The following is a 15,932-nucleotide window of genomic DNA, read 5'->3' on the forward strand; positions in this document are numbered from 1 at the left end:
AAGGTCCAGAAATGGAGAACCCCAAGTCTGAATGCTGGCGCCCTCAACGAACGCGGCTTCAGCAGGTCCCCCCCTCCGACCTGCCTGCTCCTCTGCACAGGGACGGGAACAGCCTCCACCTCGCCAGCTGTGCTGAGGAGTCCCCGCGGTGAGCAGCCGGCAGAGCTGTGTTGGCCTGGGCCCGGGTCAGTGGGCTCCTCGGGGTACCTGGTGCAGTGTTGGTGCAGTGCACGGAGCATTCACCCCTCCACCACTGACCTCCACGCCAGCCAGTACTGACGCATCGTTAAAATGTCAGAGTTGACGATGGCAATGCAAAACGTTTCCATTTCTCATCCAGGGAGACCTTGTTAGGAAAATGTTTGTAGCTGGTTGCTTGAAAAATGTCTCCAGTTGGCCTGGACAGGGGAGCCTTAAAAAAAAAGGAAAAAACATCCCAAGCCAAACATCTTCCCAGCCAGCGAGTGTGACCGGGTGTGACCACCGGTGACCTGCAGGCGCAGCGGAGCCGGCTGAGGCTTCCCGTCAGAGGGCGTGCCTCCTGGCCCCTGGGGAGGTGCCTAGAAGCCAGCCCTGCTGGTTCCCTCTTTTGGGGCGGGGGCCACAGGCACAGGATGGAGCCCGGTGTTGGAGCCTGTGGGGTTCATTCCCAGATTTACCACTCACAGCCTGCGTGGCCTCGTACTCGGTCTCCCCGTCTGTAAAACAGGGAAGTCACAGGGCCTATCGGGATGGCTGTGAAATGCCTGAAACATCACAGAGCCCTGCAGTGACGATGGAAGAAGCACGCATGGCTCCTCACCTGGGTTTAGCGAACAGCCTCTGCTGCTCAAGGCCAAGGCCGGCGTGAGGGCCCCAGGAGCCGGGCAGCTGCCTGCAGAAGTGGCTGGTTCGGGAGACCTGCCCGCGGCGTGGGCACGGGCTTCCCCCTGAGCAGGGTTTGTCCTCACCACCTGCCCGTGGGCGGAGGTCAGCAGCCGGCCTGGCTGCTCCGTGTTTACCTGGGTTTGTTTGGAGCGTTACCCAGAGGGACCTGTGGGCTGATGGGCACCATGCTGCTTCGGGGTGTTTTTGGGCAGAGCGACAGCGTGGCACTTAAGAAGAACTGCGTTCTGTGCCAGGAGCGTTGGAAAAGCTGCGGCCTTATTTGGTCTGGAAACTTCTGTGCTTGGAGGAGAAGCGGAGGGAGTGAGCAGGCTTCTCCTCTGGGCGGGCAGAGTTTGAACGCTGCCAGGAAGGGTCGCCCCGTTTGTGAACTGCTCTGTCGATTCTCTGGTGTTTGGCTGCCTGCCTTTTTAGCAGCCGTTTTCCCCTTTTCCTCCGCAGCCCCGCTCAGCTCTCCCTTCCACCCTCTTGTGCCACCTGCAGAGGTGCGGCGATCATGCCGCGAGCCTCACCCAGGGCCTGTGTGCGGCGCCGAGTGTAGGGAACGTCAGGGATGTGCAGGCTCGCCCACAGCCCCTGGGCCCCTGTGCAGACGGTGGAGTTTCCTCCATCGTTCCTTTGCTGAGAGTTGCTGTTTACTTGTACATTTTTTACTAGAGCTGTTGTTTTTAAATCGTGAATCGGTCTTGGACTCTGTCATGTGCTTTTTCTGAGCTTGTTGGGATGGCCATGTGGGGTTTGTCCTTTATTAAGATGGAATATCATTAATTGATTGTTGCATGTTAAACCAACTTTGAATTCCTGGGATACGTCCCACTTGGTCTCGGTGTGTCATTTTTATTTACGTTGTTGATGGGGGTGTTCAGGAATATCTGGAAACCGCTGTTTTGGGGTGTGCTCCCAATCCGAGGTGAATCTCTTTATGGGGAGGCCATCCTTAGATTCTTTTCGTGAAATGAGGTAGAGCTCTCAGGGCCCAGAGGAGCAGAAACCCACCAAAGGTCTTCTCACGCCCCTTCATTTCCTGTTAAACACAATGCCCGCACCATTAGATTGTCCTGTCACTCAACTTAGGGGTCAGCCCCAGGGAGGAAGACTTCAGCCGTCGGGTGGTCCTGGCCCGAGCTGGCCCTGCTTGCCTCTCGGGGTGCACAGAGCAGGCCCTGCGTGAGGCTATGCAGTTGGGCTTTTTGGGGGTGAGTTGGGCTGCAGGACCCCTGTGCCCTGCCCATCAAGTCACTCGGAGGGAGGGCTCCTAGCCTCTGATTTGTGCAGAGATGCTACCCAGGCAGCTGGGGCCCTGGATGGATGGAAGGAAGTTGTGGGCGGGGATGGGGGCGCCCAGGGTAGATCCCACAGCCCAGTGGTGCTGGAAACTTCTGGTGTATCATCGTTAGCAAATGAAGGAGTGTCTTGGTGCCCCATCCTCAGGTCGAGAGGACGGAGTGTGCAGCTTGCTGGTGCCGTCTCCTCCCCCCGATTCGTGGGGCCAGGGCCCGGCAAGTCCCCCAGAATGCCGGCTCTCTCTCCGAATGAACTGGGGGGCGCCTTAAAGCAGGAGCCCGCGGGTCTCTGAGCTGGGGTGAACCTGTGCTGTGGCCCCATGCACAGATACGCCAAAGCAGGCCCTGCTGCACGGCATGCTCAGGACCACGGGGAGGCGCAGGCCCCACTGGGGGCCCCCCGGCCCCCACCAGGGCGGGCAGCCAGTGTGCAGGAGGCACAGAATGGAGACTTCTGGTCAGGATGGCAATGCAGATCTTGCTTAGAGACACAGCACCCCCATTCACATGTGACCCTCGGCCGTGATACCAAAAACCAAAAATGTTTTTAAAACATGGAGCCTTTCTCAAAGGGAGATACAGACCCTGTATCCCGGGAAACAGACAGGTCCAGGCAGGCGGAGGGTGGGAGTGTGGGCCGAGCCCTGCTCTGGCCGCGTGAGGGCTGTTTTCCTGTGGGCGACGGGGACGGAGGGCCAGGGGGTTGGAGCCAGAGAGGAAGACTTCAGCCGTCAGAGGGGGACTGGGGCCAGGTTCCCGAGGGCAGGGCTTTCTGACGCGTCAGAGGGAGAGATGGCTGTGCCCGTTACCATGGCTGCATAACAGATTTACCCAAAGCCTTGTGGTTTGCTCCTGGTTCTGGGCTCAGGAATTGGGACAGCGCAGCGGGACTCAGAGGTTCAAAAGGCGGCCCCTGGCCCGGAGGCCAATGACGTGGTGTCCCCAGGCTGCTCCCCACTCTTCCTCTGAGCGGCCTGTCCCCGAAAACCACATGCACCCGGGGCCCTGCTGGGCTCGCTTCGGGGAAACTGGGCCAGAGCCGCTTCCGCAGCCTCGTGGCTCTGCCGTCTCCCCCCAGCTCCGAACAGAAGCCACTCATGCCTCGCTAAGAGGATCTCTAACTCGGTGTGTCCCAGTCTGAGTGCCTGGGACTAGCCAAGCCTGTGCCCTCCCAAGTGTGGGGCCCTGTGTGTCTGCGGGGGCATCACCCAGGAGCTGGCCAACACCGGCTCAATTCTGCCCCCCGCCCCCGGCAGGCCCACATTCGGTCAGTTTTCTCCCATGTGCTGCCCAGCGGGCTGTTTCCAACCTCTATCCCACCCCTGACAACCTAGTTATCACCTGGGAATGTATCTCCATCTCCCCATCTCCTCATCCCCATTTCCATCCCCCTCTCCATCTCCTCAACCCCATCCCCATCTCCATCTTCTCATCCCCATCCCCATCCCCATCCCCATCCCCATTTCCATCCCCATCTCCATCTCCATCTCCATCTCCATCTCCATCTCCATCTCCATCTCCATCTCCATCCCCATCCCCATCCCCATCCTCATCCCCATCTCCATCTCCATCTCCCCATCCTCAATCCCAACCCCATCCCCATCCCCATCTCCATCCCCATCCCCATCCCCATCTCCCCATCCTCAATCCCAACCCCATCCCCATCTCCATCCCCATCCCCATCCCCATCTCCATCCCCATCCCCATCTCCATCCCCATCCCCATCTCCATCTCCATCTCCCCATCCCCAACCCCATCCCCATCTCCATCTCCATCTCCTCACCCCCATCTCCATCTCCCCATCCTCAATCCCATCCCCATCTCCATCTCCATCTCCCCATCCTCAATCCCAACCCCATCCCCATCCCCATCCCCATCCCCATCCCCATCTCCATCTCCATCTCCCCATTCTCAATCCCATCCCCATTCCATCTTCATCTCCCCATCCTCAATCCCAACCCCATCCCCATCCCCATCCCCATCCCCATCCCCATCTCCATCCCCATCCCCATCCCCATCCCCATCCCCATCCCCATCTCCATCCCCAGCTCCCCAGCTCCTCATCTCCATCCCCATCTCCATCCCCATCCCCATCCCCATCCCTATCCCCATCCCCATCCCCATCTCTCCAGCTCCTCATCTCCATCTCCATCCCCATCCCCATCTCCATCCCCAGCTCCCCAGCTCCTCATCTCCCTCTCCATCTCCCCGAATCTCCACCTCCATCTCCTCATCTCTCCATCCCAGGCTCCGTGCTGACCTCGCCCCGCATTTCCTGTTAGAGGCACTGGGCACAATGCCGGTCCAATAATGAACCGTGTGATTCGTTGTGTGGCAGCCGCTGCCCTGCGGGAGTGTTGTCAGCATGGCACGGAGCCTCGTGCACACAGGCTCACGGTGGGTGCTCAGCGAGGGAAGAAGAGGAGCACAGATTGTGGGCCCCGGGCCAGGAGAACCCCTCCCGCCCGAGCCTCACAGCTGCCTTTGGAGGAATGTTCTCGGCCTCCACGCCAAGCGGGGAGCTGGCTGCAGGCCTTTCCCTTGCTTCCAGCATAAACAACCACGCGGAAAGCCGTGGCGTGGACAGGGTTCTGCGTCCCTTGTTTGTGCTGGTGAAATAGCACCGTCTACAAGGAGAACAACATTTGCCTGAAATTGATTCCCCCCCCAATTATTCACAAATCAATCCCCCCTCCATTAAAGTAGATGAAGAAAATCATTCCACTCTTTCGAGTCTGCTATCTTTTCTCTGAACGCAGAGAAGCTTGTTGTGTGCTGGAAACCATTGGGCGCAGGCGCATTCGCCAGGGCTCTGCTTTCTCAGCGGGCGTTTCCTGCGTGCGGCAGCGTGGACAAGCCGGCCGGCCCGCAGGGTGCCGTGAGTGTCCTGTGGGCACAAGAGGAGGGGACACTGGCAAATGTCCGAGGAGCGGCCCAGGGTCAGCCAGGGGACAAGTGAGTGGCATGTTCCTAACCATTGGGCCCCCCTGCCTCCCACTCCACCACGGGGAGTTGCGCGCCGAGTCCTCTCACCTGTGCTGGCGCTGCGTCCTGTCCTGGGGGAGGGTCTCGGCCACTCCCAGGCTCCTGCCAGTGCCCATGGCTGCTCCCCGGGCAGGGCCGGCTCCGGGGTCTCCTGGGGCTCCTGGGTGTCCGCCAGGTGGCGGTAAATCTGGGCTGTGAGCACTAGCCTCAGGTGGCGAGGTGCCAGCCATGTGGGTGCCGGGAGACCAGGCAGCTCCCGTCCCTGAGGGACACCGTTTACATCCCTGCTCAGCACTCTGTCTGTCTGACCTACGCGGGGAAAGGAAGACCTGATTAAAGCCTGTGGGCGCTGCCGAACTGATCGGCGCCCAGAGAACAGTCTGGAGAAAGTACAGGAACCCCTCGGGGTCAGAGCGGCCGGGGGCCTTCCCTGCCTCGAGCCTCAGTTCCCCGGGAGCGAGAGGGCCACCTGAGTCCACGTAAGCGTGTCCTGGGGCCACCACAGCAAGTGACCACAGACCCAGCGGCTTAAAACGAAGGTTTCATTCTCTCCCAGTCCTGGAGGCCAGAAGTCTGGGCCCACGGTGCCAGGGGTTGTTTCCCTCCGGAGGCCAGGAAGGATCCGTGGGGCCTCCCTCCCCCCAGTTCCTGGCTGTGGCCGCTCACCCCCTGCTCTGCCTCCTCTCTGTGCCTCTTTGTCTCTTCACATGACCTTCTCTTAAGGACATCGGTCTTTGGGTTTCGGGCCCACGCCAACCCAGGGTGACCTCATCCTGACTAGTTACAGACCCTATTTTAAAGTCCCACTTTGCCCGGCCGGTGTGGCTCAGTGGACTGAGCGTTGTCCCATGCATCAAGAGGTCACTGGTTTGATTCCCCCATCAGGGCACATGCCCAGGTTGTGGGCTTGATCCCCACTAGGGGGCGAGCAGGAGGCAGCCGATTGATCTTTCTCTCATCACTGATGTTTCTCCCTCACTCTTCCTCTCGCTCTCAAATCAATGAAAACATTTAAAAAAGTTAAAAATCCCACTTTGAGGCTCTAGGTGAACATGAATTTTGGGGGACGGTATTCAGAGGCCACGGCCGCAGCCCTCAGTCTGACGTGATGAGAAGAGGGTTTGCAGGAAGGGGCCCTTGGGTTCCCGTGGCAGAAGGTGCCAGATCGAGACTCGGGGGAGATGGGCCTGGTGCAGCCACTGTGGGAAGCAGTGAGGAGGCTCCTAACACAATGAAAGCTGGACCTGCCTTAGGACCCAGCAGTCCCACGTCTGGGACTGTACCCAGAGGCAGTGAAATCAGCATCTCCAAGACCTGTCTGCACCCACGCTCATCGCCGTGTTAGTTACAGCAGCCAAGACATGGAGGCGGGAGGCGGCGTAAGTGTCCGCGGACGGACCGATACAGGGATAACGGAGGTGCATGCACCCAGTGCAGCACCGTTCAGCCGCAGAAGGAGGGGACCCTGCCGTCTGCACCCACACGTGTGAACTCCGGGGACGTCATGCTCCGTGATCAGCCAGACACAGAAGGACGGAGACTGTAGGAGCTCACGTAGAGGTGGAGTCTAAAAAAGTCCAACTCATAGAACCAAGGTCCAACCATAGAGAGTCGGGTGGGGGTTGCCAAGGGGCTGAGGGTGGGGGCCTGGAGACATGCTGGTCAGAAGGTACCAGCTTCCAGGTATGAGATGAGTGAGCGCTGGGCGTGATGTACACACGGGGGCTCGAGCTTACAATGCTACATCGTGAACTTGAACGTTGCTCTTTCAGATGTGTTCTCACCACACACACGCACACAACAGTGGTGGTGGACGGGTGATGGATGTTGACTTGACCGTGGTAATCATGTCACAGTGTAAGTGTATATTAAATCACTATGCTGTGCTCCTTTAAAAAACCACATCATACAACCTAACCAAAAAAAAAAAAAAAAAAAAAAAAGTCTGGGAAGCCATTCCCGCAGAGGAGGTTGTGGTTTCTCTCGAAAGGGGATTGGACGTTGGACCACCTGGCGACAAGCCCATGTGCACGCCCTTTTCCTAATCCACTCACTGCCCAGTGCCGTGGAGAGTCCTGGCACTGCCTGCTCTGGGTCCCTCGGGGTCCTCCCTGGGGTTGTGGTGGGTGCAGGGGGACCCCAGGCCACATGCCTTCCTTTCCCCCCAAGGACTTGGGGTCCTCCCATCTACATGAAGCTGCGAACTCTGTTCTCTGCCACCCGAACCCCTGGCCTGGGGGAGTTTCGGATTCGTGTCAACTGGCGTGCAAATGCCTAGGACCACGTCCAACCGCGTGGGCGAGGACTCGGGTACGGTTTCTATAAACACACGCGTATCAAGGCATTCCTCTTGGTCTTAGTAAGCGAGCACCTCCCCCGTTATGCTCTCCCCTAAACCCGTTCCCTCAAAAGTCACCCGGGTGCTTACTGGTGCAGTCTGAACGTGTGCTTTTCTCTCCGCCCCACCCTGCACACGTGGGGATCCATCCTCAGCAGGGGGTGGGGGGGGCAGGAGGCGTGGGGCATTCATTTGCTGAAGGGAGCTCCCTCTGGAGCAAGGGCAGGAGGAGAAGCCGCTGGTGGTGCCACAGACGTGGGCTCCTCGGGGCCAGGCTCTGCTCTGTGGCTCCTGGAACCTTCTCGAGGTCTCTTTTCCCGCGGACAGACGTGCAGCCTCTGGGAGCCGCGCCTAGCTCACAGTAAACGCTCGTAAACGTTTGCTGAGCGAATAACAAAATTGTGAGGTTGTGAATCGCACAGATTTGGCGAATTGCAGAAGTGCGTGGCTCTCCCAAGTCCATCAACCTCCAGTCAACAACAACAACCACAGCGTTGCTTTCAGCATCGGCACAGACGTCCTCGCGTTTCAGTCCAGATCACAAAACAAGAAATTGGGGATTTGGGTTGCCATTCTGTTGACCTGAAGAATTCAGTGTTGTCGGAAGCAGCCTGCCCAGGGCCCCGGGGCTGTGTGGTGGCCCCTCAGCTGTCCCAGGGTCCTGCTGACCGTCTGGGGTCCGAATGGGAATCCCTCTGCCTTCCACCCATGCTAACCTTTGTGGAGCCCCAAAGCTCTTCAGCAAGAGGGAGGGTGCTCCTTAAGAAGGACACGGCCTGGCTGCTGTGGCTGGGCTGGAGCACTGCCCCGTGCACCGCAAGGTTGCGGGTTCGATTCCCGGTCAGGGCACTTGCCCAGGTTTTGGGTTCAGATCAGGGTACAGGAGGCAACTGATCGATGTTTCTCGCATTGATATTATTCTCTCTCTCCCTTCTTCTCTCTCTAAAACAAAAACTTTTTTTTTTTTTAAAGAAAAGGAAGACCAAGTTAGATATAACCATGACTATTTATTTAGAACTAGAGGCCCAGTGCATGATTTAATCATGCACCTGGTGCACCAGCGGGCTGGCTGTCCGCCGGTGCCCCAGGCCTTCCGAAAGCCTCCGGCGCTGCGGAGGCTTTCGAAAGGCCTTGCGCCGGAGCAGACAGCCGGCCAGGTCCCCCGCTTTGGCCTTTGATCGCGGGGCACCTGGCCGGCTGTCCGCGGGTGCCCCAGGCCTTCCGAAAGCCTCCGGCGCTGCGGAGGCTTTCGAAAGGCCTTGCGCCGGAGCAGACAGCCGGCCAGGTCCCCCGCTTTGGCCTTTGATCGTGGGGGACCTGGCCGGCTGTCCGCCGGTGCCCCAGGCCTTCCGAAAGCCTCCAGCAGCCATGGCACAGACGCTGAGCTCGCGGCGCCAGTGGCACCGCGAGCTCAGTGTCCTGCTGGCCCAATCAGCTACCCCGGCCACCCTGATTCCCGCCCCCTGCGCCTCCTGCTGGCCCAATCGTGGGCGTAGCGGAGTGATGGTAATTTACATATTACCATTTTATTATGTAGGATGGGAAAAGTCATCACAGCAGATCACGGACTTTAAAAAGCGGGCTGATACCACGACTAATACGAAACACAAAACAGTGTAATATTTTTTCTACCTTCCTTGGCCGCACACGCTTCGACTGCCTTTTCACATGTCAACAGGTTGGGATATTTCCCAGAGAGCGAGCTGGAAGGCGATTCAGCCTTTTCCAGCGTGGCTGACCGAAATGTGTTTTGCATTACTACTAGTTTCACGGTGTTTCTCACCCTCGCCCCGGGTCTGGGTCACGTCTTCTACTTTCTCAGGATTGTTACAAACCTGGGAAGACCTCTCTCAAGGTTTCTCATAGTGAACGGCGAGACTGCAGGGCAGAGGAGGGTGTCCTGTGCGTGTTTAACCTGAAGGGGACTTTGCGTTGACCACACCCTTCGCTCTGTTGTTGCCAGTGCCCCGGCCGTCGTGGGAAGCTGTGTGCACGGGCGTTGTCGAATCAGCACACGATTGAAATTCTCCCCTCCCCCCCTTGTTCATACGATGCACTCCTGTTCATTTACTTTATTATGAAAAACCCAAGAGCCTATCGATGCCTTCTATTCCCAAATGGCTTCTTCCTCTTAATGAGCTTTTTACATTTTTAAATTTTTAAAAATTACAGTTGACATTCAAAATTAGTTTATATTAGTTTCAAGTGTACAACATAACGATTAGACATGTACGTAACTTACAAAGTGGTCCCCTGATAGGTCTAGTACCCACCTGACACCATACATAGTTATTACAATATTATTGACTATATTCTCTGTGCTGCACTTTACAATCCCATGACTTTTATTTATTTACTTTTAAATGTATTGTTATTGGTTTCAGTGAGGAAGTGAGAAGGGAGAGAGAGATGTAAACATCAGTGATGAGATCCCTACTGGGGATGGAGCGGTGCAACCCGGGCATGTGCAGACAGGGCCACGCACGTCTGCAGGCTGGGGCGCTTGCTGCCACGGGCTGACATCTATGGGCCATTAGTGGGTTTCTCTAGCTTCTCTCAGGATCTGACCTTTGCCCCAGCTGGCTCGAAGCCTCCCTCTTTTGGGAGAAGACTGGAAATTGCTTCAATGGAAGAACAGGTACCCTCTAGCTTCTGACGCTCTTGATGGGATTACACAGCAAGATGCCAGCCCTGTGGGCCGGGCCACGGTCTGGAGAGATGATCTTTCCACTTCTTTCTTTCCTCCTCCACTCTGTGCAGGGCAACTCTGTGGGGACCCCCTGCCAGGTGCCCTCCACCCGAGCCCCCAGCCCCGAGGCTGGACACGAGACGGCAGCAGAAGTCCACTCCTTGTTCGGACCCAGGGAGGACGGCAGAGCACGTGCCGACATCTCCCTCTGGGCTCTGTCCCCAGAGAGGCAGAGGGTGTGGGGCAGGCTGAGGGGGACTCTGGGAAGGGGGGTTGATCAGGGGCAGCCGCCGACCCTGCTTGGCATCGCGTGGGCCTCTGGGAGGAAGCTGCCTCCAGGCACCATCCGGGCGCAGGCCCTCCAAGCTCAGCTGAGCATTTCCAGTGTGACCTCCAGGGAAAAGCGAGCTGGCCTGCCATGGGTGCAGGGGTGGGGCACGGCGACCCGAAGGCAAAGGTCAGGGGTCGAGGACAAGGAGCACGAGGCAGTCTCGTGGCCTGCAGCCAGCCACGGCTGGGTCAGCAAAGGGGACATGGTTGACGGGCTGCAGGCTTGGAGGGTGTCAGCAGGACGCTGGTAGAGGGGGACCAGGGGCATCGTCTGGAGGCCAGTGGGTGCCGCCAGCACATGTGCGAGGACCAGCAGGGCCAGGAGATCCCAGGGGCCGCACCTGAGGGAGAGGAGGGGAGAGAATGTGCTAGGCCAGGGCTGACGGCTAACCTTTGTCCTCTAGCCGGAACATCCTCAGACACCAAGAGATTCCATTTCATCTTCCAGTGGAGTGGCACGTGAGGTCCGGACCGTGCTGGAAAGGGGGAAGGGGGGGGGGCTCTGGCTCGTAGGAAAGGGACCCCGACAGGGGAAGTGCAGAGTCCCCGGGGCTCCCAGCAGCAGGCCAGCCAGGCGCTGGGCTGGGGCAGGCCTGCAGGGACTCTGCTCAGGCCTACTGGGTGCTGAGTGCCCTGACCCTGCTCGTTGGGGAGGGGCGGCTCAGACCCCCTCCTCGTTGGTGTAGACAGAGGGGGTCTCCCTCCCCTCCAGCTCTGGGGCCTCCTCCAGCGCCCTCCGCAGCACGGCCTCCAGGGGCTCCCGAGGGCCCGCCGGGCGGCTGCCCACCAGGAAGTAGATGACGGGGTTAGCGCCGCTGCTCACGGCGGAGGACAGGCGCGACAGGCCGCTGTACAGGAGCACCACCTGGGGCCGCAGGTGCAGCCAGTAGAGGAGGAACCAGTAGAGGCCCAGGGGCAGGGCGCAGACGAGGAACACCAGCACGGAGGCCAGGATGACCACGTAGAGCCGCGTGGGCCGCCGCCGCCACCGCCGGGAGGTCCTCCGCACCTGCACGCACAGCGTGGCGCTGGACACGGTCATCAGGGGGGTGAAGATGCCCAGGATGAGGACGCTGAGCACCGCGTCCACCGCGAAGCACTGATTCTCGTCCGAGCTCCAGTACCTGCCGCAGAAGAGGGCGGCCAGCGTGTTCATCACCAGGGACAGCGCCCAGAGCGCGGCGCACACCCGGGAGGACAGGCGCGGGGACTGGTGCCGCCGGTGCCAGACCGGGTGCAGGACCGAGACGCAGCGCAGCGTGCTGATGGCCGTGAGCAGGCTCAGGCCGGCCGTGTAGGCGAAGTACTTCACCCTGCGCAGCACCTCGTAGGCCAGGGGCGGCGCGACGACGCGGCTGGCCTCCAGGCTGAGCAAGGAGGCCATGCAGAGCAGGAAGAGGAGGTCGGCCAGCGCCAGGTGCAGCACGTACACGGTGCAGGGCGTCCTCCGCACGCGGCAGCTCAGCAGCCGCACCACCAGGCCGTTGCCCGCCACGCCGCACACGCAGGCGAGCAGGGTCAGGGCGCTCAGCACCCAGTAGGCCACGCCGCGCCCGAGCGTCTGGTGGCTGCTGGGGTCGAGCGCGGGTGTCTGGCTGTCATTCAGAGTCTGGTTCATCCTGTGGAAGAAGATGGACCCGCGTGAGGGTCTGTGCTGCGTGGACCCCCTGGGGACTTCGGGGAGCCCCACCCCGAGTTTCATGCTTCAGGGCCCTCACGCTTTTGGCAACAGGCCTTGCCCAGGAGGCGACCCTTTGCCCTCCCAGCGGCTCCCAGCCCTCCTGAACGGCCACCAGGCCACCCGGAGGTGCCCAGCGCTCTAGAGGCCCTTAGCCACGTCAAGAGGCTCTTCCAGCCGAAACCGGTTTGGCTCAGTGGATAGAGCGTCGGTCTAGGGACTGAAAGATCCCAGGTTCGATTCTGGTCAAGGGCATGTACCTTGGTTGCGGGCACATCCCCGGTGGGGGGTGTGCAGGAGGCAGCTGGTCGATGTTTCTCTCTCATCAATGTTTCTAGCTCTCTATTCCTCTCCCTTTCTCTCTGTGGAAAATCAATAAAAATGTATTAAAAAAAAAGAGGCTCTTCCAGTTTTGAGTTTATTTTTTTCATTCACGAAGAGGCATCAATTGACTTTTCTCAAAGGCTTTTCCTACAGCTATTGATAACATCATTTTTCTCCTATAATCTTCAAATCCTGTGAATTTTTTAAAGTGAACGTCAGCTGCAAAGAGCAGGATGAGTTTCACCCTCACTTTCTAGCACACAGGATGGATCACCAGGCTGTTTAAAGTAAAGTGAAAGCAGCCCGTCCAGCCTGGCACAGTGGTTGAGCATTGACCTATGGACCAGGAGGTCACGGTTCAATTCCCAGTCAGGGCACATGCCCGGGCTGCGGGCTCGATCCCCAGTGTGGGGTGTGCAAGAGGCAGCTGATCAATAATTCTCTCTCATCATTGATGTTTCTATCTCTCCCTCCCCTTCCTCTCTGAAATCAATAAAAATATATTTTAAAAAATAAAATCATCTAGTTTTCCACTTCGTCTCCATCCCAGGTCCCCCACCCCCAGCATTTGGCCTGGAAGGGTTTTTAATTTACATGAATGCTTGCTGTGTTTTGTTTGTTTGCTGTTTTTTTTTTTTTTTTTTTTTTTTTTTTTTTTTTTTTTTTTTTTTTTTTTTTTTTTGGTCAACGCTATGTTTTTAGGATAGTTACAGATGATGGCATGGAAGAGCAGTTTTTTGTGGTTTGAAATTTTATTGCTCCAACCAACTGAGCCACTGACTAGGGCTGTGGTATTATCGTTTTTTTTTCCTTTTTAATATATTTCTTTATTGATTTAAGAGAGGAAGGGAGAGGGAAAGAAAGAGAAACATCAATGATGAGAGAGAATCATTGATCAGTTGCCTCCCGCATGCCCCCCACTGGGGATTGAGCCCGAAAACCCGGCATGTGCCCTTGACCAGAATTTAACCTGGGACCCTTCAGTCCACAGGTGGATGCTCTATCCACTGAACCAAACTGGCTAGGGCTGTGGTATTATCTTTATCAAGGTGAAGAAGTTCCCTTTCTGGTTTTCTGACCTAACATAAATGAATGATAAAATTTATCACAATTTTTTTTTCTGCATCTGCTGAATCATTTTTTCCCTTTCCTGAATCTGTTTCTGTGGTGAATATACGGGGATAGGCTTTCTGATGCGTATTCATCCTTCTATGTCTAGGATAAATCATTTCCAATTTGCTGTTTGCCCCCTGCCTGGGTGCTCGGATTTTTTTTTTTTTTTAGCAAATTTTCATCCATGTCCATAAGTGAATTGGCCCGTGATTTTGCCTTCTGGTGCCGTCTTCGTATGTTTTGTATTCAAAGCTGTCAGGTTCCTCTGGCTTCATGAAAGGGCTCTGAGAGCTTGCCCTCTTTTTCTCCCATCCAGAACAATTTCTATCACGTGAGGATTATCTTTCTTTGAAGGTTTGGCAGCAGGTGGGACCATCTGGCCTGGCGATGTTTATGTGGCTGCGGACAGGCAGAGCTGTGATAAAACCCTACAACTCCAGTTCACTTACTGTGTCGGGTGTGTTCAGATTTCCAATCGCTTCTTGACTTAGTGTGGGTAACATTATTTTTCTAGAAAATTGTTCCTGTTCTCTGGTTTCATGTTTATTGGTATAATGCTTTTATAATTTTAAAAGTTCAGTTCTATCTGCCATTTTTAATTTGTGCCTTTGCTTCTTTTGTCCTTTATCTGTTTTACTAAAGGTTTGTATTTTGAGAATTGTTTTGTTTCAAAAATCATCTCTATTGTTTCTTTGCTTCCAAGTTCCATAGGTGCCCTGTGGCTACAATCAGAAGCCTCTTCCTTAGGTTCAAGACAAAGTGAAATAACATTTATCAAACTTATACTATGTGCCAGATACATAGTGCTATATAGAGAGAACATACACTGAGTGGCCAGATTATTATGATCTCTGAACGCATAAGAATCTGGCCACTCAGTGTATATATATTAGAGGCCCGGTGCATGAATTCATGCATGGGTGGGGTCCGGCCACCCTGGCCAGGGGGAGGGGACATGGGCAGTTGGCTGGCCTGCCTGCTGGTCGAACTCCTGGTCGAGGGGACAATTTGCATATTAGCCTTTTATTATATAGGATATACACTGAGTGGCCAGATTATTATGCGTTCAGAGATCATAATAATCTGGCCAATCGGTGTATGTACATATACAATAATGCGCATATATACACACAGCAATATACACGTATAATAGCACATAGGTAAACATAGCACATACATACATGCACACATATACACAACACACAATACATGCAGCACATACATGCATGCACACATATACACAACATACAATACATGCACATATGCGTACACACACACACTCAGCACATATACAGCAGTGACCATGATGGACAAAGCCTACTCTCAGAGAGCACAATCCAGGGAGGAAACACACGTGTAGACGCAACTACCTGCTACGACCACAGCAGAAAACGAACAAGGTGGGGACTCGGAGGTCCTGAGGGGTGAGGGCAGCTGGGAGAAGCCGGGCGAAGGGATGAAGGAGCGAGCAAGCACCCTCTTGGCCCCCCTTAGCAGACGGGACCCCTCCTTCAAGGCCACTCCAAGGCCACACTCAGGCGTGTTTGGGCAGCTCTCCCAGGATGGAGGATGCGGGAAGAGTGGACAGGGCGGGGATGCACACTGCCACCCCCAGTCCTTATGACCCTGGGCCCCCAGGCCAACACCTCCTCCCCCTCCCCACTCCCATGGGGCCCTGCCTGCCCCGGGTCAGGGGGTCCCTCGGCCTGGACAGGGGCCCTGGAGCACCTGGGCCTCTTCCTTGTGGTCACTAGCTGCCCACCCGCAAGTGCTGCCTGAGGACAGACCGGGCCAGGGCTGTTCCAGGTCCCGGGGCAGAGGGACCAGCAGACGGACACTGTGCCTCCCCGGAGATGATGTCCGAGGGGAGGTTGTCGGTGAGCAGGAAGAGCGCGGCTTCCGACGAGATAATGTCCCCATGGAGCGGGGGCGCTGTCACAGAGGAGCTGCTCAGGGAAACTCTCACAGGTCATGGCTGGATGGCTGGATGGCTGGACGAGGGGATGGAGCACCGAGGGGGGAGGGGCTGGTACTTAAAGTGGGGTGGCTCCAGAAGACCGCCCAAGGGGTGACACTCAGCAGCCGAGACCCTCCAAACGCACCGAGGAGCCCGCTGTGGAGTCAGGGACTTGGTGACATCGTGGAGGTGATTGTGGAAATGGGGGCAGAGAAATGAGATAAGGAGGCAGCGGTTTTATTTGTTTTTGCTTTTTTTTTTTTTTTTTTAGGAAGGGCATTACTGAATGCTGGTACGTGGATGGGAGGGGTTCAGCAGAGAGGGAGAAACGGATGGTACAGGAAAGAGGA

General features: G+C 56.7%; 1 protein-coding gene across 1 annotated transcript; it reads right to left on the minus strand.

The window, feature by feature from the left end:
• Window positions 1-11,171: 11,171 nt before the first annotated feature.
• Window positions 11,172-12,128, minus strand: MRGPRD (MAS related GPR family member D; the record flags this gene model as incomplete). The annotated part of the gene is made up of 1 exon (XM_079788002.1): window positions 11,172-12,128. The coding sequence occupies one exon, from the start codon at window positions 12,126-12,128 to the stop codon at window positions 11,172-11,174; it is 957 nt and encodes a 318-aa protein (XP_079644128.1).
• Window positions 12,129-15,932: the final 3,804 nt, after the last annotated feature.

The sequence above is a fragment of the Cnephaeus nilssonii genome, assembly GCF_951640355.1.
Source record: "Cnephaeus nilssonii genome assembly, chromosome: 13".
NCBI lineage: Eukaryota > Metazoa > Chordata > Mammalia > Chiroptera > Vespertilionidae > Cnephaeus > Cnephaeus nilssonii.